A 23524-nucleotide genomic window follows, 5' to 3' on the forward strand; every position below is an offset into this window, starting at 1 on the left:
GAAGATGATGAATACTGTGAGAAAATAGGGAGAGTGTGCATTGACATTGTGAGAAATGTTGTTAATACTATGAGCTGAAATTATTAACTGTATTTTTAGGATTTTTGCATTGATGAAATTAATGTCCTTGACTTGCCAGATATTGAATTGTGACAAAATTAAAGTCTAGTTATTTTATCCATAAACAGTCTCTAAATGATTTTGGAAGTCGCTTGATGGCTTGACACAAGATGATGATCCAGACTTAACATTCCTCCCAAGAGGATTGTTTAGAGTTTGTGTGATTAAGGTTGTGTAGTCACAGCAATAGTTCACAGAGACTATGTATGGTATGCTTTATGAAAACCGAGGTAGATACTTTGAAACACCATGAGTCATTTAAATTGCAGTCGAGGATTAAAAAAAATAAACACAAGCATAAAATGTATGCCATTTATTTTCAAACTTGTACAAGATCACATAACATAATGAACCAAAGGGTGTAAGGTCAAATATCTTGGGTGGAATTATTAAGGTACAACTGGTGTGATGAATCAGCATTAGTGGCTCGGCAGTTCTGATCACTCTGTGCAATCCACTTTTGTCCATCACTTCATTTCAGTAAGACTGAGGAGGTAGTGCATTTTTTTTTTTTTTTTGTGATGTAATAGGCTCTATGGAAAGCTAATAATAGGAAGGGAACCAGAAGAAAAATCAATATTAGGGAAACATTAGATGCCCCAAGTAAGAAAGGAGATAATGGTTATAAAAGCTTGTTACTCCAGGTCCATCTCTGTTCTATATCAGCAGATGGATATCAAATTAATATTATCTGTGAGACAACTGGAAGCTGGTAGAGTGATGGTGAGCAGTAAACACAATCAGCCATCCTGTTTCCGTTAATAACCACTTTCTTATAGAGTTTGGAGATATGAGATATGACCACGGACTGCATACAAGTGTGTACTCTTCTGCACACAGTCCACTGGCTGTGTGTAGCAAGTCTGGTGGCTGAGTGTGGTATGTAAATATGTGTGTAAGGTACTCACAGCTGCTACTCCAAGACTTGAGCAGAGATTTGATGCTGATCTCAAAGAAGACTGAATCCTGCAGGCTCAGCATGGCGGCTCTCAAAAGTTAGGCTTCACCTCAAGGCACAGATTTTAAAGGTCTCCTCTCACTTTCATGTCATAAAACCTTTTCATTTCAAAACAAACACCCAGCCACTCTCCCCTTAAAAATACACACCTTCAAAAATTAAAATCTTTCCACCTCTCACACTTACAGCTCCTTTCCCTGACTTGGAGCATTATACTATCCGCCACAGGTGCTCGTTAAAGGCATCATCCCGATAGACAGTATAAACAGCTGCTCAGGAAAAGTGATCCAAAAAGTGGTACTATGTTTCCTCTACCAGCTACTTCACTGAAGAGTGAAAGTGAGCTGGGAGAAAAAGAGAGTGGGCATAGCCTGGCTAGTTAGAGAAGTATTCCACCCCAGCGCTTGCTGCCCCCTTGCCAATCCAGTGTCCCTCATCCTCACTTCAGCTCAGAAAAATCCAGAAAGGCAACCGACAAAACTGCGTGAGAACTTTTGCTCTGTACAGAAGAGAAAACAGCAGCAAAACAGTACACGACAGAAGTCTGAACAATGCACAGTGATATTCCTTCTCCCTTTCTCTTCCTGTGTGTGTGTGTGTGTGTGTGTGTGTGTGTGTATGTGTATGTGTGCGTGCGTGTATGTGTGTGAGTGCACCAGTCCTAGCCCGCTAGCACTGTTAGCCACTCTCCACCTCCCCTCAAAGCTCTCTCCCTCTCCATTTGCTCGCGATCAGCCCCTCCTCTTCCCGACTAGCTCTTGTTCTTTTACTGATGCCTGCTCTTTTCTCTGAGTGAGACAGAGCTTGTTTCAACAGCAAACAGAGGGAGGCAGGAGCAGAGTGTGGGGGTGGGTGATGTCATCAAAATGCTGCGAGTGTTCCCTGGCTGTGGTTCAGCAATGCATACGCATGTCAGAGCTGCTACTGTGCTGCCTCTCCACTGCCCTATCAAAACGACACTTCCTGTAAGCTCTACAGCAATACTGATGCGTCATCCCTGACTGCAGTAGGAGGGAAAGGAAAAAAAATGGGAGGACAGAGGAAAGAAAGAAATAAGGAAGGATAAAATGAAAATGGAAGTGCGTACACAAAACCAGTAGTTGAGCTCCAATTAAAATTTCTGTCCCAAAATAATATAAATATTATATTTCTAAATAATGTTCACCATGCATCTCCAGCTTCAAAACAAAGAAATCTTAAGGAGTATATAAAGACCTTTCAAACCACCAAGCAATGGGTATGGAAGAACACTATTAGTGGTATTCGCTACCAGTCTCCAAAATCATAATGGTATGACAGCAATCACAGCTCATCTGTTTGCTAAACTAACCGTTCACACCCAATGGAGTCATAGCCATTACATCATTGCTCTGTCCAAAAGCCACCAGTCATAGTAACAGACTGATATACAAATGCGCTGCACACTGCATTATTGAGCAAGCAGCCCAACATGTTTCGTGAACCTCAAAGAGACAAAGACGAAATTCAACTGATACTTTGATCCCTCATTGAGGGCAATTTTTCCTGCCCTGAATGGAAAAACAGATCCACATGACATTAAGTAAATATGCAGTCAAGCACTGGATAAGTTTGTTAACAAAATATTCTGAGGAGGAACAGCACTGAGAAGGTTGCAAAAGACAAATGCTCTTTGTCCTCTTTTTAGTTTAGTCTTCATTTCTCTCTCGCCCTCAGTCTCTCCCTCTGTCACATGTCCTCCACTACACAAGTTATGCAAAATGAGGCAGAGCTCATTGCAAACAAACACAACACAAGCAGATGCTTTGTGAAGCCTTGGCTGGTGTTTCCCTGATGTGAAACTCAGATTCTTTGTGATACCACTGCACATTTGAAGCAATTACATTTTTCATCCATTTCATTTGAGGACATCTTGGATATGGGACATTTCAATGTTACGCTTTCCTGGACATTAACAAAATACTTAACTGACTTTGTCTAAAATGTCTGTTATATGATAGCAAAACGTAAGAAAAGCCTTTTTATATGTGAAAAAGTAGGCGGAAAGCAGAACTAATCTGGCAGAAGCTATGTGTTTGCACACAAACATATTGCATTTAAACAAGGTGAGTTCACAGTATCAATTTATCAGTCTTATTATTTAACATAAGCATGCAAAGAATTGTGGCTAGTAATCTGGCAAGTAGCCTTATTGTTTGAGGAATGCAGTGAAATAACTGACAACAGGGAGCATTCAAACTAAGAGCCTCTGTCAAAACCTGATGCTAGTTGAGGACTTCAAATAACAAACATTGTCTTCCTGGAAAGAGGACCTTGCTGGTCAAATAATCCCAATTTAATGCACAACTATCATGAGCTATAGTAGCTCCATTCACAAAGTGGGGGCGGTGACAGACAGCTTGCCATTCTGACTGCAGACTGTATTGGGGAGCTTGCTCCTCCCAGGAGCCCACAGAGTGGAGGATACATTTCCTGTTCTGGCTTCTCTGAAGGGCAGTGGTGGGAAAAATAATCGATAGGAGCTGTAATTCAATCCCTGACCTCCCCGATGATGCCTGGGCTGCAGAGGACATGCCATTTAGATCCATCACAGAAATCTGCGTATGCAGTGCAACTGCATACGCAGATTTGCATCTACTCACTTTAACCTGCTTCCATGAATGAGCAATCAGCCATTCATTCCTTCTCAAGATAATTATCATGACAAACTCAGCACAATTACACTGGAATTTTATTTTTTGTCCAAAAAAATATGTGGGTATATCTTCCCATGGTATAATTCCTGATAGGTGCAGAACTGAAAGAAAAACCCAGTGATAACTTTTTTCCTCTTGTCACAGTGAGAGAGAGAAAAGTCACAAATATTTGCCAGCCAATTCAAAGACTCATTCTTGTCAGACGACTAGAGTCTCTATGGAATGAAAATTACAAATTAAAACTCTTTACGCTTTAACACAGGTACACAAAAGCCAGCTCATTGCTTTTAGCACTTCCTCAAATGAGCCCTCTTCAAGTTTTTCCATAATGGTGGAGCATTTACTTAGAGCTGGTAGGATGGGGGAAAAAGCAAATAACAATGATTCACTGGAACTGTCCTCAGAGTTATGACACCATAGTCCCACTAAATTGGCAGTCATGCACCATTAGCGGGTTTGTTTCACCACAGTTAGCTAATAACCATTTAAGAAAGTAGATGAATAAGTTTGTCCAGCCTGTCTGGTTACACACCCTACAGTCTGTTCAGACTGAAATACGCATTTTCCTTTCAGGAGTACACCCAACAAGTGCCCAGTCATGTTCGGTCACATGCTCCAAACACTCCCAAATTACAAACAGGAAGCCTGTTGCACCCATTAACCAAATACTGTCCTAGTCAAATACTTCCCAAAACCTCAGCTGTAGATCCAGCAACTAGTTGATGTCACAGTGTACAAAGAAAGAAAAATGACAGAAAGAAAAAATTGCACCACCCTAAAAACCAATTCAAGATATGCCAGTTCTGCAACAAGGGAGCGGTACCGAGTTCTCCATTTAACACAGTACAAATGATCTGAGTATTAATAAGCATTACGCCATCGCCATTTATCTCCTTCCATCAATCCCTCTAATCTCACCACTTTCCTCATGACACAGCTCACAAATTTTTTTCAAATTAAGAAGAATTTCCCCCTCATATGCCTCTCAATGTGGAGGATGGGTATTAATTGTGATCTTACCTAACAGTCTTACATCTTCTGAATCTGATTTTTCTATCAAATTTAAATTTTCCCACTCTGCACAAGTTTAAATATCTAAATTAGAAAAGGACTGCTCTCGTTACAGCTTTTTAAGTATGTACAAAATGTATTTATCCATTTATTTATGTTGTTATTGTCAAGATACAAACTTTTTTTTACTCAGTAACAATACCCAGGAAAATACTCAATACTCCATAGCTTTTTTGATAAAAGGTGATAAAAGGCAAAAACTGTAAAAGGCATTAAGAAATATAATTATTTAAATGAAAGATGCAAAAATAATTTGCCGAAAGATGGCAGTAAGCTAACATTTCTCCACTTCACTCTTGGACTTAAGGAGAGAAATTAACACTAATCAGTCACAAACATTAAGTCAACATTAGCTAAAAGCTGCTAGCCGCGGCTAATGGCTGTCAATAATAATTGCTTTTCCTTCTCAAATACAACTGGTTGCGTTTTCCTCCTGCAGCAACATTGGCCATTAAGCAGCGACAGTAGCCACGATAATGGCGTTACGACCGACAACTATCATCTTAACAGTGAGGAGGCTGTGTATCTGCTACAGTCATAATGCTGCTGTGTGTGTAGTGGTCCATTTTAACACCCCTGTAGAGCTATCATTAACTAGCATTAGCTAGCATCATTAACTTTGTATGGACTGGGAACAGTGGAGAAGCTGAGTTAAATGGAGCGGTGGGTGGAGGCCAGGCTGGGCCGGGCCGGGCCGGGCCTGGGACAGAGCACTCTGCTGAACACAGTCAAGACTCAAACTGCATTAACACTAATTACAGCAGAACGTCATGGTAATAAACAGGGAAAGTCATGCTTTTGGGGCTTAATTTGAGGTATATAAATAAAATATGTGCAACCCTCCCAATCCTGCAGCTAAAAAATATGAACATAGCACAATTGCTCTGAGGTGAACACATAACAAAAACATCCAAGTACTGGTTAATTACTTTTGTCCTCACTGCTCATCCAAAATCCAAACCAAAATGTTACTGTGGGTTAGTTGAGCTGGATGACGAGTCCCATGGTGGCAGGGCTAACAGGCTAGGTGAGCAGAGCAGGAGGCTGTGTTGAGTCATGCTTTAGCCATGAGCAAAGAGGAGCAAGCATGCTCTGACAGGTTGAATGGCAAAGAAGCAGCCCAAGAGCCTGACAAGTCATTTCCCCACCACTGGTGCAAACTGGCCCTCATGCACATATGTGTGCACAAATCTACTAAATCTTTAACTACCTTGAAGACCATGCAGGAGACTTATATCAGAAGATTAATACTCTCAGCACAACTCGTGCATCAGAACTAATAAAACTTTTGCTACAGCTGTCACAGTATCCATATTATTTGCCAAGACATAAATCGCTGATATCTACAGATTCTGAGTGTGCACCAATATCAATTTTGATTCACTCTCTGTTAAAGACAACTGTTTAGGGCTTACTTCGCAATGGGAGTAGCTTAGCATTACAAGGACTGGGCCTGCATCACAGCCTTCCTTTGATGGGTGCACATAATGCTGTTCAGTGCAACATCATCACCCAAAAGCAATAGCCAGCACAATGTGATACAGCATCAAATAAACAGTGAAGTGGTGCACACTATAGCCTTGACAGTCATCTTCCTGTGTTACAGGGCTGTTGTGCATGGCTAAATGTGTAAATGGCCAGACATAGTTTCAACCATTTTGTTACAACAATCCTTGTTTATAAACCAAGATTTATTAAAGATGTGGATCATAGGGCCATACAAACACACACAAAAAAATATATATATCATATTTAAGCCTGAAAATGTTTTTTTTTTTTCCTGTGTTAACAAACAACTTCTAACACATTCACTTAAAGCAGACAAAGCAACATCAGCATTCATTTTTTGGGGCACCTGATGCTAGTAAATCCAAAATCTACTACTATATTAACCTTGTCTTAGTGCAAAAGAATAGTCCTACAGTTAGAAAAAAAAATCTGCACTTTATATAATATATATACATTTAATCACTTTGTCTACTGTTTGATGCTGAAAGAGATCTCTGTATAGAACATCTGGATCATAAAAGTTAAAACAGAAACTGCAGTCTTCACTACCAAATTTTTGTGACACTGTAAAGGTTTAGTAAAATACTGACTTTGTACTTATAATTCATAGTCTGTTCTGTTTCTAATGGATGGAAGAGACTCTTTCATAATTTGGCTCTCTGTTAACAACTTCTTGAATGACTGAACCTGAAGGAATCAAAACCAGGAGAAAGTGAGAGCAATAGTGAAGACAACAATTGCCGTGATGCAACATTATTTCATGTCGTCAGTGAATCCATCGTTCAGATTGACAGCTTGATTCTGCTGACAGCTGGGTAAATGTAAGCTGTGGGAAAAATGTATTGATAAATGTAGAACTCTTTAGTTCTCAGTGCAGTATTCATATCTTGACACACTGGGCACAGGTGGATTAAAGCCAACCTTTGGTTGCATGTTAATAAAGCTCAACTTATATTTGAACATCTAAATTATTAAAAAGTGGCCTAGTTCATTAACAGAAAAGCATTTGAACAAATGACTACTCTATCGGTATGCATTTCAGTCATTGTACCTTTGAGGCGTGTTCGATAACTGCGAGCAGGTTTGGAGGAGGCAATCCCCGGATTTACTTCTGTCTCTGGATCAACTTGACCTTCTTCAATGGCCTGCCCCATGGCTAGCAGGCCCAGTCTTTTCATGCGAAGGAGCCGAGGACCTGTATCTCTGGCCAGAGCTCCCCCATGTTCAGAGGTCACCTCCCCTGAGATGACAGCTGGAACCAGGCTCTTTAGAAACTCCATTGTCAGTGGGACCTTTCCTGCCTTTCACTCTGGTGCGTAGTCCAATATCCTGTGCCTTGCCATTCTCCCATACAAACTATCAGTCTGCCACATCTGCCCCATTTACAGATGAGCGTGCAGGCAGGGTATCGTCTCAGCTGACACCTTCATTCAGCAGTTACCCAGTCAGTCAGTGTTTGGGCCTGAATGTGTGGGCCATGAGATCTGCCCTTACAGACCAGAAGACACACAAGCTGTCAGACTCTTAAGGCTGCTAGTCTGGACTAACCAGAATAGGACAAGTTGTTTGCTGTACCTAGCCTACGTGACAGAGCGAGAAACATCCAAAACTGCAACGTTACCTGTCTGCTCAAAGTGAGCCAAAAAAGCAAACAGACATGGCACTTTCATGGGTCATGATGTCATTGTGAGTAGGCAGGACTATGGTCGAGTGCCAGGCACTATCTGGGGTGGGACTAGAACATGTTCCACAGGAGATAACACAAGCCTGGGCCAACAGCCAATCACAACAGAGACGACACCAGCCACACCCTGCTGGCTTATGTTGCTCACTACTTTAAGAGAGCAAGAGAGGAGGAAGCAGATTGACAGTCCCTATAAGAAGTAGGAATCTGTCTGCCTTTACTGATAGCTCCTTATCATAGTCAGAATGGGGCTTATTAGTATTCAAGTAGAAATGCTTGTTTGTTTTCTTGCTAAGTTGCTCATAAAACAAGAGCACCCCTCCCATTGCTTTCACTGCACTGAGCTATTATGAAGAGAAGCAGAATGAGTAAAGTGATGGAGTATGTGAAAGAAGGTGATGGCAGACTTCTGTGCTCTGCTTGGCTGCACAGCTTGTACCTGCAGCAAACTCAAACACTTCCAAATATCCCTAGCTGAGCCATAAGAGGGACTATACTGTCTGTCATGGCACTCTTGAAAATTCAATGCCTAAAAAAAAAAAACAAAAAAAAAAAACATGGGTTTGCTGTTCTCAGGGACCAAGAGAAAGAAATTAAAAAGGACATTTAAACATAAACAAAGCCAGTCAACCACAGTGACGAAAAGCTGCAACAGCGCAGAACATAAATTAATTTTGCCACCCCTATGGAAAGTAATTAAGCAATATGACAGAACACAAATACTTCTTCTGCCTCACTAAAATTAAGACTCCAATAAACATCAGTTAAAAATCTGTAAAATTTTGTCAAGACTGTACCAGAGACCCAAAATAATCAGCACAACAGTTGGACCTCCAGCTAGAGACACTAGAAAGATATCTTTACAAAAGGCGTGATGAAGTAAATAAAAAGAAAATCAGTCAGTATGCAACTGATTTTTCCTTGTTTTTAACTTTTACTTTGCAGCAACTCCTTTAATGTGAAAAAGTTAAACAAATCTACAGCACCGTAATACATTATCAAATACTAGTAATTAGATATCTATACAAAAGTGCGCAGTTTTGAGTGTAAATCTCCTAATGTTACTAAAAAATTTTTATGTAATAGTTTTTTATGTAATAAACAATTAATATTTGGCAGGGAGACTTGCCCTACTGTTTGTTTATTTAATTTTATTGTTTTATGTATTTTTTTTACTTTTTACATTCAGCCTTTATCTGACATTGTATATGACAATGTATAGGTTGTAGTGGTTGTAAGCGAAAAAGCCATTTTCAACTGACCTGCCAATAAATAGGTTGTAAAAGTTAAATCTGCAGTCAAGTGTCATTTGTTTATGTGGCCATGGCCCCCCAGAAAGCCTGCCCCTGCTGCTGAAAAAAATCCTAGAGGAAACACTGCAAGATATTACATTTTGATAACTCATAAAAACATTAGTCTATAGAATTTGGATCAGTAACATCATTCCAATATCCAATGAGCAAATGACATCAGTATCAGTACCCAATACTGATATTGGATTGGTCTGAAATCTAATTGTAGAACAAACTGTTTTAAATGCCATAATGATAATTATGGTCAGCCCTGTGGTTTGAAAAATACTAAGCTTTTAACTAGAAGGCAAATATTAGTGCATAAAACCTCTTCTTCTCATAGTTGTGAAATGTTGTCGTGCCAGAATAAAACCTACTTCCAGAAAATTTGGGTCAGGACACTAAAGCAAAAATACACTGTGGGTAAGGCTAGTAAGTGCAGTGAGAAAGTGCTTCCACCCTCTCCTAAATCATGTGAAAATGTCGGTGCAATGATGTAATTATTTCAATAAATGTCTCAAGAGTATGAGAGGGGAGGAGAACAAAAAAAACTGAAGGCAAAAAACAAAACTGTACAGTTATCTGTCAGCATTCAACCAGCACCATGGCAATAGTCACAAAATGACCTCAGAAATACAACGCAACAGTTTCCCAAAAAGATTGCCCTCTAGAGGCCAATTGGCAAAGAACACACCAAGCTATACAAACAAATTGATGAAATCAACTATCAAGCCACAAAATAGCATAAGGAAAATGGAAAATGCTCAGCAAGATTTGATGGCAAACTGTTAGAAAACGTTTATGAGTCTGGCTCACCCATACTGAAAACATCCTAACAATCTTAAATCCTTTAAAAAATGTTACTTACTTTCTCTATGTGACTATGTTAGTTGACCCTTAAATTGCTTTTACTTCTGTACTATAGGGAGCAAGCAGGCCTTTGTTGATGACACCACACACTCCTACTGCTGCAAAGAAATAAATTTACACTGAGTTCTGGACTGGATTCAACCCTTTGAGTGGCCAGTCACCTCCAAAACACTGCTGCAAATGGATTTGTCATCTAGTGACATCTATACATCAAGATCATACAAAATCTGTGTGACTGTCTGACCTCTTCCTAATTAGTCTGTTGTAGTTATGACACATACCTTCAGCAACGGGGAAAAGAAGTCAGAAAAGATTTGTTGAATAAATGTATACAATATTGTTATATTACTTAAGACATTAAAAGAACCATACACATGGGACAATTGTGAAAAAATTTGTTTTAAGTTGCAAGAAGGGGTATTTGTTGGCATCGTGCAAGAGGCTGAGGCAGCAGATCTAGGCAAGAATTACTAAATGAGATGGAGGAGAGAGAGAGAGAGAGAGAGAGAGAGAGAGAGAGAGAGAGAGAGAGAGAGAGAGAGAGAGAGAGAGAGAGAGAGAGAGAGAGAGAGAGAGAGAGAGAGAGAGAGAGAGAGAGAGAGAGAGAGAGAGAGAGAGATGACTGATGAGGCAAAGATAGCCATCACTTGGTCTGAGCACCACAATAGTTGGTGGAGGCAGCTGTGCTTTGCTGGAGCCAGGTCTGTGGTGCTGCTGTGTTAGAACAATAACCCTGCACAGGAGGCCCAGATCCCTATCAACCCAGGAATGTGGAAGAGGAAGCTCTGGGAACAATGTGCAGCGTTCCTCTGACATTCTGGATCCCACCCGCCTCTGCCTTAATCTGCTTTCAAGCAGGAGAAAACAGGAAAACTCACGGACTGGAGCCCAGAAGTCAAGAGGCTGTTCTGCTGTCAGCTGGGGGGCTGGTCAGTACACTGTCAACACTTAGCCTAAAAAAGTTATTTTAACTGCTTTGGGTGTGAGTAACAGACCTAGGTCCATGTCATGTCAAGATGAATATGAAAACAATACTGCACTGCCCTCTAATGGTCCAAACTGCCACTCCAGTTTCAAAGCCTGCCAATCGTGTGGAAGACTCTCGGGCAGAAATTATGCAACAGTAAATTTACATTTCATTTTTGCATGTATCTTTACAATTTCTTCAGTGCAATATCTAGGTCTGTCTAAGGTCTTCAGAGTCCACATAAATACAGTTAAAAAAAAAAACAAAAAAAACCCCAACTCTTCCTGAAATGCAAATGCCACCTAAAATTTAAGATTCAGTTTCCTGAGTTGAAGTTACTGTTTAGCTATGAATACTGAATGTTCCATTAATAAATGACACACAAACCTAATTATATTAAATGTACAATCCCCTCTCCTTCAGACTGCTTTATTTTGCTTGTAACTGTGTATTGTAGATAGACCTAAAAGTTAAAAAACTAGAGGAACAAGATAGCTACTTTGACATTTCAGGTCTGGCTGCCCCATAAAAGTGAGTTGATCATCCTCAAACAAAAATGTGGATTTTTTTTTTTTTTTTAAATACTTCTTACGATTAGTCACTGGGACAAAGAGATAGAGGTAGTTCTTCCAAGTCCAGATTGACAAGCGACCAAAAGAACTTAATTGTAACTCATGAAGAATGTGAAAATGTGACCTTACCAGACTCTGCATCAAAATTATCCACTCTTCTTAATTGAGCAATTACCACTCTGAGATGAATCTCATAACCCAGTGGCTACAACATGGCCGCAGCAAAGTATTTCAGAGGAGCACACTAGTAATGCAATATTTACAGATCCTTGCTCAAGCACATTGACTGAAGCACAGGCATTTTAATCCAGATTTCTTCAGAACTGGTGGGGCACATGAGGGTTGTTTTCATACCTAATGAATCCAATCCTTAGTTCCTGATTAATGATTGTTTAAATTTTGACTGCTTAATATAAAATTCATACTGCAAAAACAAAAACAGCAAAAAATGGTTCAAGATGCTCAACCTGTGTTATGGTGTATATTTGTGTTGGTAATCTATTCGCTCTTGTAGCTATTTTATATACCGTATATGCTTTTACATTCTATAACAGATATACAAAACACCCTCAGCTCTACTCACACAGTAATACCCTCCTGAAAAAGATATGAGCAAAACCAGCAGACTTGCCTTACCATTCTGTAAATCTATATATATTGCATTTTTGGTGAATGTACATTGTAGGCATATTGTAAAGGTTTTCTATTTTACATGTGTTTTATTCTAAAGGTTTGAGATCCTGAATTAAGGCTGTGTATATTTTTCTATGCAATCAACACTTGATGGTTTCCGAGTACTAATATAGAACCTACACCTATTTATTTATTTACTTATTATAAAGAAAAGCACAATACAATATGGAACATTTAAGTTTTATCTGAAGATTGAAACACCATGTCAAACCATCAAGCCTCAGGTCCTACTGTATAACATAAATCAGTAGACTCTGCAACTTACCACTGCAGCATGGGTTTTTAAATCAACAAGTGGTTCCAAGCTGATGGAGAAAATTTTAGGCAGGAACAAACTGAAAGTTTCTATGTACCTTTCAGGATCCAGCAAATCAAGCAAAGAGAGTAATCAAACACCCTGTTCTTTTCCACACTGCTTATCTTTGAATTTCTGTAAAAACTTAAACCGCAGAACACTTTTGAACAAAACTCACTTAACCAATGCAGCGTACCTTAAGGCCATAGAGCAGGGTCTGGAACTTGAGAAAGAAAGGAGGACCCACAATGTCACTGCACAAGAATCTGAAACACAAAGCAAAGAATTAATTCCTTTAAAAACATGGGAGAAATAGACAAAAACACAAACCATCTTGGTTGCACCTGAACTTTACAGTAGTTCCAATTAAACTTGGATTAATAAGAAAAACATCAACATTAAATTTATTACATTCAATAAATGCTTCAATACTTGTCTTAAAAAAAAAAAAAAAAAAAAACTTCTTGAAATTATTTCTAAATTTGCTATGACAAAGAACAACATCCTCTTCAGTCATACAGCTGTAAAAGGCAAAGGGCTGTTTGACAGTCTGTGATGGGTCAAAATACTGTTGGCTTCCGCCTGGTTTGCTCTGTACTGAGACTGAGATTAAAAACCTTTTCCTGAGCGCACTAATAATCTGAAGATTACACGCTGGATCCAAGAAGCAGTTATATAAGTGACAATGGCCTTCCAAAACTGCTCTTTCCTTCTGTTTATCATCACAGTAGCTGCAATGAGCTCCTTTTATAGTCAGGTAACCTTACATGTGGGAGTCAGTGGCATTTTCATACCTTTCAACACTTACAGAAAATATGATGAAAACAATACCAGAAGTGATTTTCTTTTAACCCTTATCAAACTGTAGGCAAACAAAGGAAGGAAGAACAAGCCACTGAGACAGACAGCAGCCGGACAGAGAAGTTGAGGTGACAGAACTTCAACACAAGCATTGTTGGCAGATGGTGAGAACAGATCATCATAGATATCAAGTCAAAACATAACGAAACCAAGCAAAACGCCGTACCAGCCCAAAAGTCATGCCTCAGTGATATATAAACGCTTATACACTACAACCGCAAACACAGTGAAATGAAACCAATTCATTCTCAGCCGCAGTCACTCACTTCTCATGCTGACAGACCTGTGAATAATACATCTGACTTCCTGCTCCAACTCAACGACTCCAAAAAACAAAAAAGTGTGACCACAGAAAGGGGTTAGCCAAACCCTGTGCACATCCTGAATGCTGTAGCAGATACAGCCAGGCTGAGACTCCTGCTCTGTAATTAAGCATGTGCATTTTTCTTGGTATCACTGAAACATACCTTAATGTATGTCAACATAGCATGCTAATCATTCTGGCAAATCAGGGCATTTCCAAAATTGTTCAACAATAACAAGTTTGAACATTGCACATTTTGGTGTAGCTAATGCAAGAAGGGCTAAAGGTCAGCAAAGCAGAACTGAGCTCATCAATGTTTAACTCAGTGTCATCTATTGTTGCCTACAATTTCCTGGATCCAGGAAACAGCATACATACTGAAAATAAGAGGTTGGTGGACCATGTTGGAGAAAAAAAAGATAGAGAGAATGAGATAGCTCAGACAAAGACAAGATTGTTCCATTTCACTTTGCTCTGGTCTGTTCTGTTGCATATCAACTTCCAGTAGAGAGGGACACATGCAATTGCACAACCATGATCAAAATTTATCACAACAAAATATAGACCTTATGGTTTAATCACTGCAGTTGTCATTAAGAATTTAGGCTAACTTGAGTCAGAAAGAGGCAGTGTACGGTAAATTGGACAAAGAAGTAAAAGCCTATATCTGGCTCTCTCCAGCACTAAATGAGAGGCCTGGCCTGTAGTAATTACTACCTCATAAGTGGAAACATTACTGGCTTCTTCTAACTGGAAAGGGAGATATACAAACAAGCACCTTTTTGCATGTTTCAACAGATATTTGTCATATTTATCCTGCCCTGAATGACACACACAGCCACAAAATGTGAGGCATCGACATACCATGATTGCATCTAGACATAGCTGAAAAACTGGCACCTCAGCGGAGGCCGTCTTGAGGGCAAAGACAGGGTGGTTTCTTTGGTGAAGGCAGACCCAAACATCAATTATGCTCCAAACCCTCTCTCCCAAAGCTAAGGATAATCTTCCTCAGCAGGGCTCAATTATAGGTTATTTCTAGCTAGACTCAGGCAGCATTGTGCGCTGCATTACGCCAAGTCTTTTGGTGCAATCAGTGAGAAGAAGGCCTAACATATAAATCAGCACAAGTTTACTTAAATCTTCATTGCACTGGGAAGATAGCAACAATCACTCATTACCCGCATTAAAAAATAATTTATTATTCAAAATTATAAATTAAGGTTCAATGGATGGATAATTGATGGATAGAAAGATGCAGAGAAGCTGAATTACAACAATATCTAATTAAATTAAAATGTTTTAGGTCAAATGTCTATGCAGTTCCACAGTGTATTTTTGTAGTTGTCCAGTTAATAATTTAGCCATGTTCAAATGGAGACACTCACAAAAACACACCCAGATACAACTTATCAGTCTTGGCAATATATTATAATCTAGCAAAGTGTTTGACAGATGGAATCTTACAGTCTCAAGGCATCCTATAACTTTGGGCAAGGATAAGTCAGGACTTTGTACAAGTGGCACCAGGTGACCTGCTGAAGGGTCAATCACAGGTTGAAGGCTGAAGCAGGTGCTGAAAGCACATCAAGGTATTTGGGTAGTTAGAAAAGGACAGCTGATGTTTGCTTTCTGGAACCTGGGGTAGTAGGAAAATAAGCTTCAAACAACAAATAAGTCGCAATATGCTTGTATGCGGACCACTGGAAATATGACACCCAAAACCTGACGCAACAGATCACTGCTGTAGAGTTCAAAAATACTACGTTTTTGGATTAACATAACTGTTTTCATAGTTAAAAAATTGATATGTTATTTCTGTATTACATAATATTTTTTTAGTCACCACTGAAATACTGCATTGACAGTTAATCCTTGCAGGGGGAGCTTACTGAGGGGCCACTGTGGGGGCATTTTGCAGAGCTTGGTTTTTCATCTCTATACTCTCCAATACCATTAACGTTTTACCAGATTAGGCCAAATACACTGACTGACTGGAATTATGCCCCAGATAATAACAGAGAGATGGATATGCACAATCTAAGGGGATTCCCTGTAGATGGAGCATGTCCATGAGAATATACAACACATCTGTATTGCCATCTGAGTGTTATCCTAGCACAAGGTGTGTGTGTGTGGGGGGGGGGGGGGGGGGGGGGGGGGGGGGATTCAGATAATCTGATGGTCCAGTAGGCCTCAGGTTAGTTCAATATTACAAAATTACAAAACTTGTGTTTCACTTCATTGTAGCTTCACATCACAAGCATTATGATAATCATCTAAATTTACAGTACCGCAAAAGCAGAGGTAGATGAGAACAATGACATTTAGTGTCACCTGCTAGCCGCACAACTATTCATAGGCAAATGGAGCAGTGGTGCAATAAAACTGTATAATGCAAATTTGCACAACAAAACTTCCTATTACTCAGAGCACTGTTCACCCCGATGTTGGCCCACGAGGGAAGAAGAAACCGACTTTTCTTTCTCCATTGAGGCTTAATCTGAAATAGTTTGGCCGTCTCCACCTCCAGACTCACAGCAGACTAACCAGATTCCTCTCTGTCTGTGTCCAAGTACTTGGGACTCGACAGACCACGAACAACTGCCTCATTGTGGGGCTGCACTCTGAACTGAGAGAGTTCAGTCCTCAGAGGAATGTTAGATGCAAAGCTGACAGTTCTCTCACTGTCATGCCATGGATAAGAACCACCGAGCCTGGGCAACTTATGGCTCAGACCCCTGTTTCCTATCCCATATGTATTTATCGTATAAAAAAAAAAACACCATGTGAACTGGGTGTGGGTGACACCCAACAGTTTTGAGGCTAATGTCGATGACCGACACGAGTAGTTTTCACAAGCGAGAAAAATAGTATGATCGAAAAGAGAACTAGCTATGTTCCAACAGGCTAACGTGTAGAATGGTAACGTTCATGATAGCTTTTAGTTAGCAGCTAGCCCGATGTTGATAGTGTACTGACCAGACTGCTAATGGTGAGCATGAGGCTAGCTAGCAGCTTCAGCAACTTGATTTAGCTGGCCAGCCGGTTGTCAACTAGAAGTTAACGTTTAACATGCTAGTATGATAACTATATTCTCAGCCCAGCTAGCATCCCGACTGCAGTAACAGCCGTGACAACGGGGACGTTAAACGTTGTTTTTGATTTAAGTTGCAAAGCAGCTAAGTGATTAACTCACACTCGCACAGAGCCAAACTCTGTCTTTAGCATGCTAAAGCAAACAATTTAGGTGCCCCAGTTGGAGAGCTAACGTTAACCTCAACGGTTAAGTTAATCTCGGAACTTCACCTAAGCCAGTGTTAACTGCATCCGATAACGACCGCCGTGTCCTCAATTATCTCATTATTCGGTAAGCTGATGCTACTCACAACTTTTGTTTCCTCTTCCTTCACTTGAGCTAGGAAGCTAGCTTGCAGAGGTTTTTTCATTTGCTGTACAAGCTTCAACGTCCTGACCCTCCTCCATTGGAAGGATTTGCGTAGCGGTGTGATTTTTTTTCTGTCCGTATCGGCGTTAGGGGAGCTCCACTGTCAGAGCCGACGGCAGCGTGTTTGTCCCGCCTTCTTCGTTGTGATTGGCCATCGTGGTGTACGCCCACATAAGATACGGCCGTCCATTTCACCGAATGCGTGACGACCCCGGAAAGACGACCTGTTGATTTGATGACGTCATATGGAGACGTTTGCATAGGTTCACTTTTTTTAACTACCAGCGTACACCGAAACGTGCAAGAGGTTAGGCGGGTACGCGAAGAACGTAGGCCAACATATGCTTTGTGTGTACAAACCTCACGTAACTGTTTTTTTTTTATTCAAACGCCACCCCACCGTTAATGAATTGAAGTGTATGGATACGTGCTTCATAGATTGCATCTATGATGCACAGGTCATGCCAACACGTTTTACCTGCTGCTTCCCCGTGATTTTAAAACTAACTAAACAAATCTTTTCAACGTTGTCGTAAGCGACTTTTTTTTATCACGAATGTAAATCCAACCTTTTTCACCGTATTACTGTGCGGACACCACCATAGAGACGTTATAGTTGGGTACATACCCAACAGCTACATTATGGCTTCTTATATAAAATGTATTTAGCCTTTTATGCTGCTTTGAATCTGTCAAGAAAATGTATTACTGTGGTTATAAAGCCGCCATACAAACCTGTTATAAAATATAGCAGTTTTTAACTAATTTGGCCTCAAATATTATTTCAGATGCTGCCTGGCCTTACTTATTTTTTTAAGTGGAACACAACACAGAAATGGCGCTTGTCTGGATTTTAGTTTGCATTTATTTTAAGACAGACTCGTGGTAAATGTACGGAAATGTAGGTTAGGGTTATACTGGAGATCTGAATAAACATCAAATATACATAGTACTATTAAAGTCAATCTAAATAATCCCACCAATGTAAATATGCAAAGCCACATCTCTTTCCATAGCTAAACTATCAATCCTAAAATTGATGCAAGGGTATGAGATAACTCTGGTCCCATTGAACTACCTAACGATGAACCATACGGCCATTCAGTCATACTTAATTATTATAATCTCTCTATTAAATTTATCATTTCACATTTGAGGATTCTAAAAAGAAAACAGAAATGTAACTTTTTGTCCGCATCTTCAAGTTTGTCTTTACAATTGTTTACACTACTTTGAAATAAAAAAAAAAATAAATCAAATTTTTATTTAATTTTAGTTTTTTATTTTTTCCTTACTTACTGAATGTCTCTGCTAGTTATTATAAACAGCGTATTGGTAAACATTACAATAGCCTCCCCTCAAAAGTCAACCAGATTACTTCTTTTTTTTTTTTTTGGCAATTCACTTTTAGTTGTGCAAAAAGGTATTGAAGTTGAATAAAACATAAAGAATGCTTTTCAAAATAGCTACAATGAAAAGAGTAGTAGCGCCCTCTAATGGCACATTGTGCTTCATACGACTTGAATGGATATGTGGTATAAGATTTCAGAACACATGAAAATATGTTTTAGACAAATCTTTTATTCATAACATTTGGGGAAAAAAACTGTTACTGACAGTTACATTAGTCCTGACAATCCATCCTGTGGGGTTCTGATCTGAAAATAGAAAAAGAATAACTGAGCAGTGTATTCAGTTTATTATCATGCATTTGTTTATGCACAAAGCTCCAAAATGAAAAAGAAACCAGAACTCACAAATACTGTAATAAATATTTCACTATTACATTTTTTAAATCTGATGCATTTTCTTAACAATCCATTAGTTTAGATGTAGGTGAATACTTAGCATGGGCTTGTCATAGACATATCACCAACTCATCTCTCAATTTTCAATGTTTCCAGGTTTGTGTGGACTATATTTCTTCATAGCTTGCAACAAATAATAAATATTACCTCTAGACTTATCCCTTTGAAAGTGCAGCCTGAGCTGATTTCTTACATTCTTCACACACGTGGTTGCAGGATCTGCTGAGATAACGTTCTGGTGAGTGATAAACCGAAGCCTAAAAATACTAATCATTTCTCTTTATCCAAAGAATTCAAATTTCATCGATAAACATATAAAAGAGAATAAAATGTTCTGTAAAATTATTATAGACTCATTTTTTTGTTGTTAAGCAGGTCTAAGTTCTGTATTATGACTGCAAAACTATCATTAAACCGACGAAAAAATGCCAACAGTTCACCTTGCTCTGTCACTGGACTGTTTCCAGGGAATGTTACACATCATTCAATTCGAAGCCATGTCATCACTGCACAGCCTTCAGTAGGAAAGTAATATCAGAGACCAGGGGCTGAAGTTTTGTTTTTTGTTTTTTTCTTTTGGCTAGTCTCTTTGAGAAACCATCTCAATTTGCATTTATTGTTGAGTTTTACAAAGCTACAGTGCCAAAATACAACCAGCTGCAATTGTGAATGGTCAGTCAGCTAAGATCAGAGACTGGCACAAATTGCCATTTTCTTGCCTAGAGAGAACCCTCGAGGTCAAGGTGTAAAACTATCGTGAGATGGTTTTGTGTACTTAAAATCAAAATGTGTCTTTTTTGGATATCAAAATAAACCAATTTCAAATGAAACACTAGAAAAGTCTAAAAGAAAAAAAAGACGTTTAAAGGTAACCTTTTCTTTAATTACCTTTCCTGCCCTTAACAGAATATTGGCATATCATTAACTCACACACAATATTACTCAAATTTCTATAAAAATTAGCCTATTTCACAGTAATGCAATTATAAAATCTTTGAATTCAGCTCTTTCTCTACCTGTGTCCATGACCAGAGTTACTGAAAGGTCCCATGTGACCTCCCCTAGACCAAATTCCAAATCCCGGTCCGTCCCCAACACCAAGTTCCTGGAACTTTTTTCGACAATTTCCAACATAAGAAGCTTTCCCTACTGCATAACCAAGGACGGCAGCAACTGAAACAATAAATAAACGGCTGGGTCAATGCTTGCTGAGGATTTATGATATACTAAATCATTACTTTTAATAGAATGACGCCCATTATATTACACAATACAGACCTGCTAGTTTTGGAAAGGGACCAAATCGCTTTGCTGACTTCCAAATACCTGTATAGAAATGAACTTTAACTTCAACCAAATCAGACAATTACAAAATGAATAGTGTTTACATGTGTCATATGGTATTGAAAGATTACAGTGTAGAAGTCTGTGCTTTACCATTGTAGATCAGGCCACCAGTGACAGCCATGCTGCCCAGAGAGATGGGAAGAGCTTAGGAAAGACATAATGACAGCTGTGTAATAGGTTTGATTTATAACATCCTTCATACAACTTTGTCAAAAGACAAAACCCTAAGTGTTCAAAGTTTTAGATTCAAACATAACTAATCTGCAGTTTACATAATCATTCACAATTTTCTTTGTAGTGACCGGTGAAAGGTGTTCAAAGTTTATCTGATTGATTAACACTCCTCTTATTTGCTCACCTGGCAAAACACATTCACCTACTATCATGGACCTCATGGACCTCATTTGTACTGCAGAGTTATACACAATTGCACTTTGATCTGTTTTATAGGCCCTGTCCTGTCTCATGGAAAGTGGACAACTCCAAACATATCCGTTCATAACTGGAATTCAAATATATCCTCTTGGTGTAAAGGTTGCGGTTTCGGTTCCCGGCCTGGGGTCTTTCTGTGTGGGGTTTCCATGTTCTCCCCGTGTCTGCATGGGTTCACTCCGGGTACTCCAGTGTCCTCCCACCGTCCAAAGACATCATGTTTGGTCCCTGTCTTTGTGTTGCCCCTGGACTGGTCACCTGTCCAGGGTGACCCGCCCCTCGCCTAGAGTGAGCTGGAATTGGCTCCGACCCCCCCCCCCCCCCCCCCCCCCCCGACCCGGAAATGGAAAAGTGGTAGAAGATAGATGAATCTTAAATAATAGCTTGGTCCAGTATTTCATGTTTATAATCCTGGCTATTTTACGTCCTGTGTGCTGTTGATTTAGTACAGTAATTCCAGTCTGACAATACCACAACATGTTTGGGTGTGCACGAAAGGCATACCCCTGTTGCCGTTTGTTATTTCACTTCCATTTGTTAAAGCTGGTCCTTTTCCTTCAGTGGGGAATTTGGATTTGTTTACTTTCAGTACACTCCCATCGCAGCTCCACCCAAACAAGAGCTTAATCTAACAATTTCATACACTAGTGTGTTCATGATCATTCACCAAAGTCATTACAAATGCTTAAAAACAGAAAAAGTGAAAAGACTATGGAAGCAATGGTGCAACAGGCAGGAGATGATTATCCACAAAGAATGTACACACAGATGTCACAGGCCAAGGTGTTGATAAATGATCCCCGTCCCACTATGGCTGCATCCAAGGATTTGTGGTTTATAACTCATAAATTGGAATTCATTAAAAAGCATGATAGCAAAAGGACATGACAGTACCTCTGTACCAGAAGCTTTCCTCTTGGCATTCTCTCCAAATCTTTCTCACATCATTTCTGTGAACGAGGTCGTCAGTCACAGGACACTTGAGGACGCAGAGGACATTTTAGGATACTTTTCCAACCACCTATATTATCTGCGTTTCCTCTCACCTTCCTCTCAACTTCCCTCGGAGCTGGATTAGTAAAATCAGCTGCTGCTCCCTCTGTCTTCACTGTTGTCACCTCTCCGGTTGTTTCAGAGCTCATGATGGAAAAACTTCCTGGCCTGTGCTCCGCCAGCTGCAGCAGCTCTCTCGGACACTTCAGTCCCACCTTGCCCCCGCAGCTCCAGAGTTTGGGGCCAGCTGTATTTGCTCCCCCCTCGTCAGTTCGCCTAACTCCGCCCAGCTGACTACGGTAAGAGGCCCGGTTCATTTCTGAGCCGAAGCACTCTTTCAGAGTTTCTTTCGAGCTGCTGTTTGTGCTGGTAAAATGTTGTTTCCCATTCACCTGGACAAACAAGCATCTTGATCATACTTTCTCATTAACTAACTAATGGAATATTTTATAGAAATGTGAATGCAAAGGAGAGGACAGGTGAAATATGTGTCCAGAGGAAAAAGCATACTCCAAAATCTCACACAGTAAATCTATCCATCCATACATACCTTTAAGTACCGTTTTATACATGGAAGTTAAATCAAAGAATGGTTTACTATTCCTGATAATAACTGCATTGCACTGCAAATTCCAACTGGTCTAATCAGTGCTAATAAATCAAATGGAAATCTATCCATTTTTTCCATCGATTTCAAAACACACTGCCAACAGTGGGATGACATTTATGTGGCTATTTTTTGATAAAAAGTAATAAATAGAAGTAAAACTTAATCATACTGTAGAGCTCAATCTTCCAATCTATAAAAAAAGCATCATATTTAAGGAAATTATGTTATGTTAGATAGACACGGTGGACTTAATTGCAATGATATACGGCCCACTTTAAAGCTCTGGTCCTGCAGGCCGGTACGACAGAAGAGACTGATCACAAAGACCACAGCCATTGCAGAGGAGGACACAGCAGCCTGTATAAACTGCTCAGGGGGACGGGGTGCTCTGTTTAGCAAGCTCGATGGCCAGTTATTTAGAATCACACCAGCCAGATCAGTTGAACTCGCATTAAAAGACAACCGGGAGGCCCAGAGAGACACGGTCCGATGCATCTGCTCCCTTTGTCTGATTGGGGGGACTGGCTGTCACCTGACCACCGGCTCGTTTGCTGAAGTTGCTTCACAGACTGAAGCCTCTGTGTCAGGCTGACCTCCGTGGACCGACACAGACCGGTGAGCAGGTAGAGAGGATAAGGCTGTCACATGGAGGGAACATTGGCTGTGCTCGTACTGCCTGTGAATTAGATATTATCTAACCCGCCGCCAACAACCTCCGCCTCCCCGGGTTAACATCAAACGAACCAACGCTGCCTACGGTGGGAGGTCGACTCGTGACTGAGCCGACCAATCCGATGCCATCGTGGGCTGGTCTCAAGGTTTGCACGAGGAAATCCTGATGATCGACGTGCTCATAAAAACGTGCGGGCCAATAAACAACAGACGGACGGCAGCCTGTTTGGGAACTCACACCAATAAGACGTGTGTGCAGGCGGAGAGTACTTCCACCTCCGCCTCCCCGTGACATGACACCGCTGCCGGCCAACCGACGGCCGACGGAGGCGGAGACCGAGCC

General features: G+C 40.1%; 2 protein-coding genes across 9 annotated transcripts in view; both read right to left on the bottom strand.

Annotated features, from left to right (window-relative positions):
• fryl (furry homolog, like) overlaps positions 1-17397 on the bottom strand; it is a 63906-nt gene extending 46509 nt beyond the window's left edge. For 3 of the 6 annotated variants that reach the window (XM_029500632.1, XM_029500630.1, XM_029500629.1), the window contains exon 1: positions 7385-7972. In XM_029500632.1, the coding sequence (XP_029356492.1) occupies positions 7385-7613 (229 nt within the window). In that variant the 5' untranslated portion in view covers positions 7614-7972. Of the gene's footprint in view, positions 1-7384; positions 7974-12902; positions 12973-17180; positions 17200-17260 lie in introns of those variants that run through there. The other 3 variants (XM_029500633.1, XM_029500634.1, XM_029500635.1) reach the window with 3 other exon arrangements.
• A 1483-nt stretch (positions 17398-18880) lies between these two features.
• ociad2 (OCIA domain containing 2) lies at positions 18881-22152 on the bottom strand. Of its 3 annotated transcripts, none has more exons than XM_029500542.1 (7): positions 21953-22152; positions 21801-21885; positions 20565-20618; positions 20406-20453; positions 20144-20300; positions 19275-19346; positions 18881-18977 (listed from the first exon to the last, which is right to left on the bottom strand). In XM_029500542.1, exons 1-6 carry the CDS (start codon positions 22046-22048, stop codon positions 19283-19285), a joined length of 504 nt encoding a protein of 167 aa, XP_029356402.1. In that variant the 5' UTR covers positions 22049-22152; the 3' UTR covers positions 18881-18977; positions 19275-19282. The 3 variants fall into 3 exon arrangements, with proteins under 3 accessions (XP_029356402.1, XP_029356401.1, XP_029356403.1); XM_029500541.1 differs by having other exon boundaries at positions 19275-19349; XM_029500543.1 differs by lacking the exons at positions 18881-18977; positions 19275-19346 and adding an exon at positions 19411-19642.
• Positions 22153-23524: the final 1372 nt, after the last annotated feature.

The sequence above is a fragment of the Echeneis naucrates genome, chromosome 4 (assembly GCF_900963305.1).
Source record: "Echeneis naucrates chromosome 4, fEcheNa1.1, whole genome shotgun sequence".
Lineage (NCBI taxonomy): Eukaryota > Metazoa > Chordata > Actinopteri > Carangiformes > Echeneidae > Echeneis > Echeneis naucrates.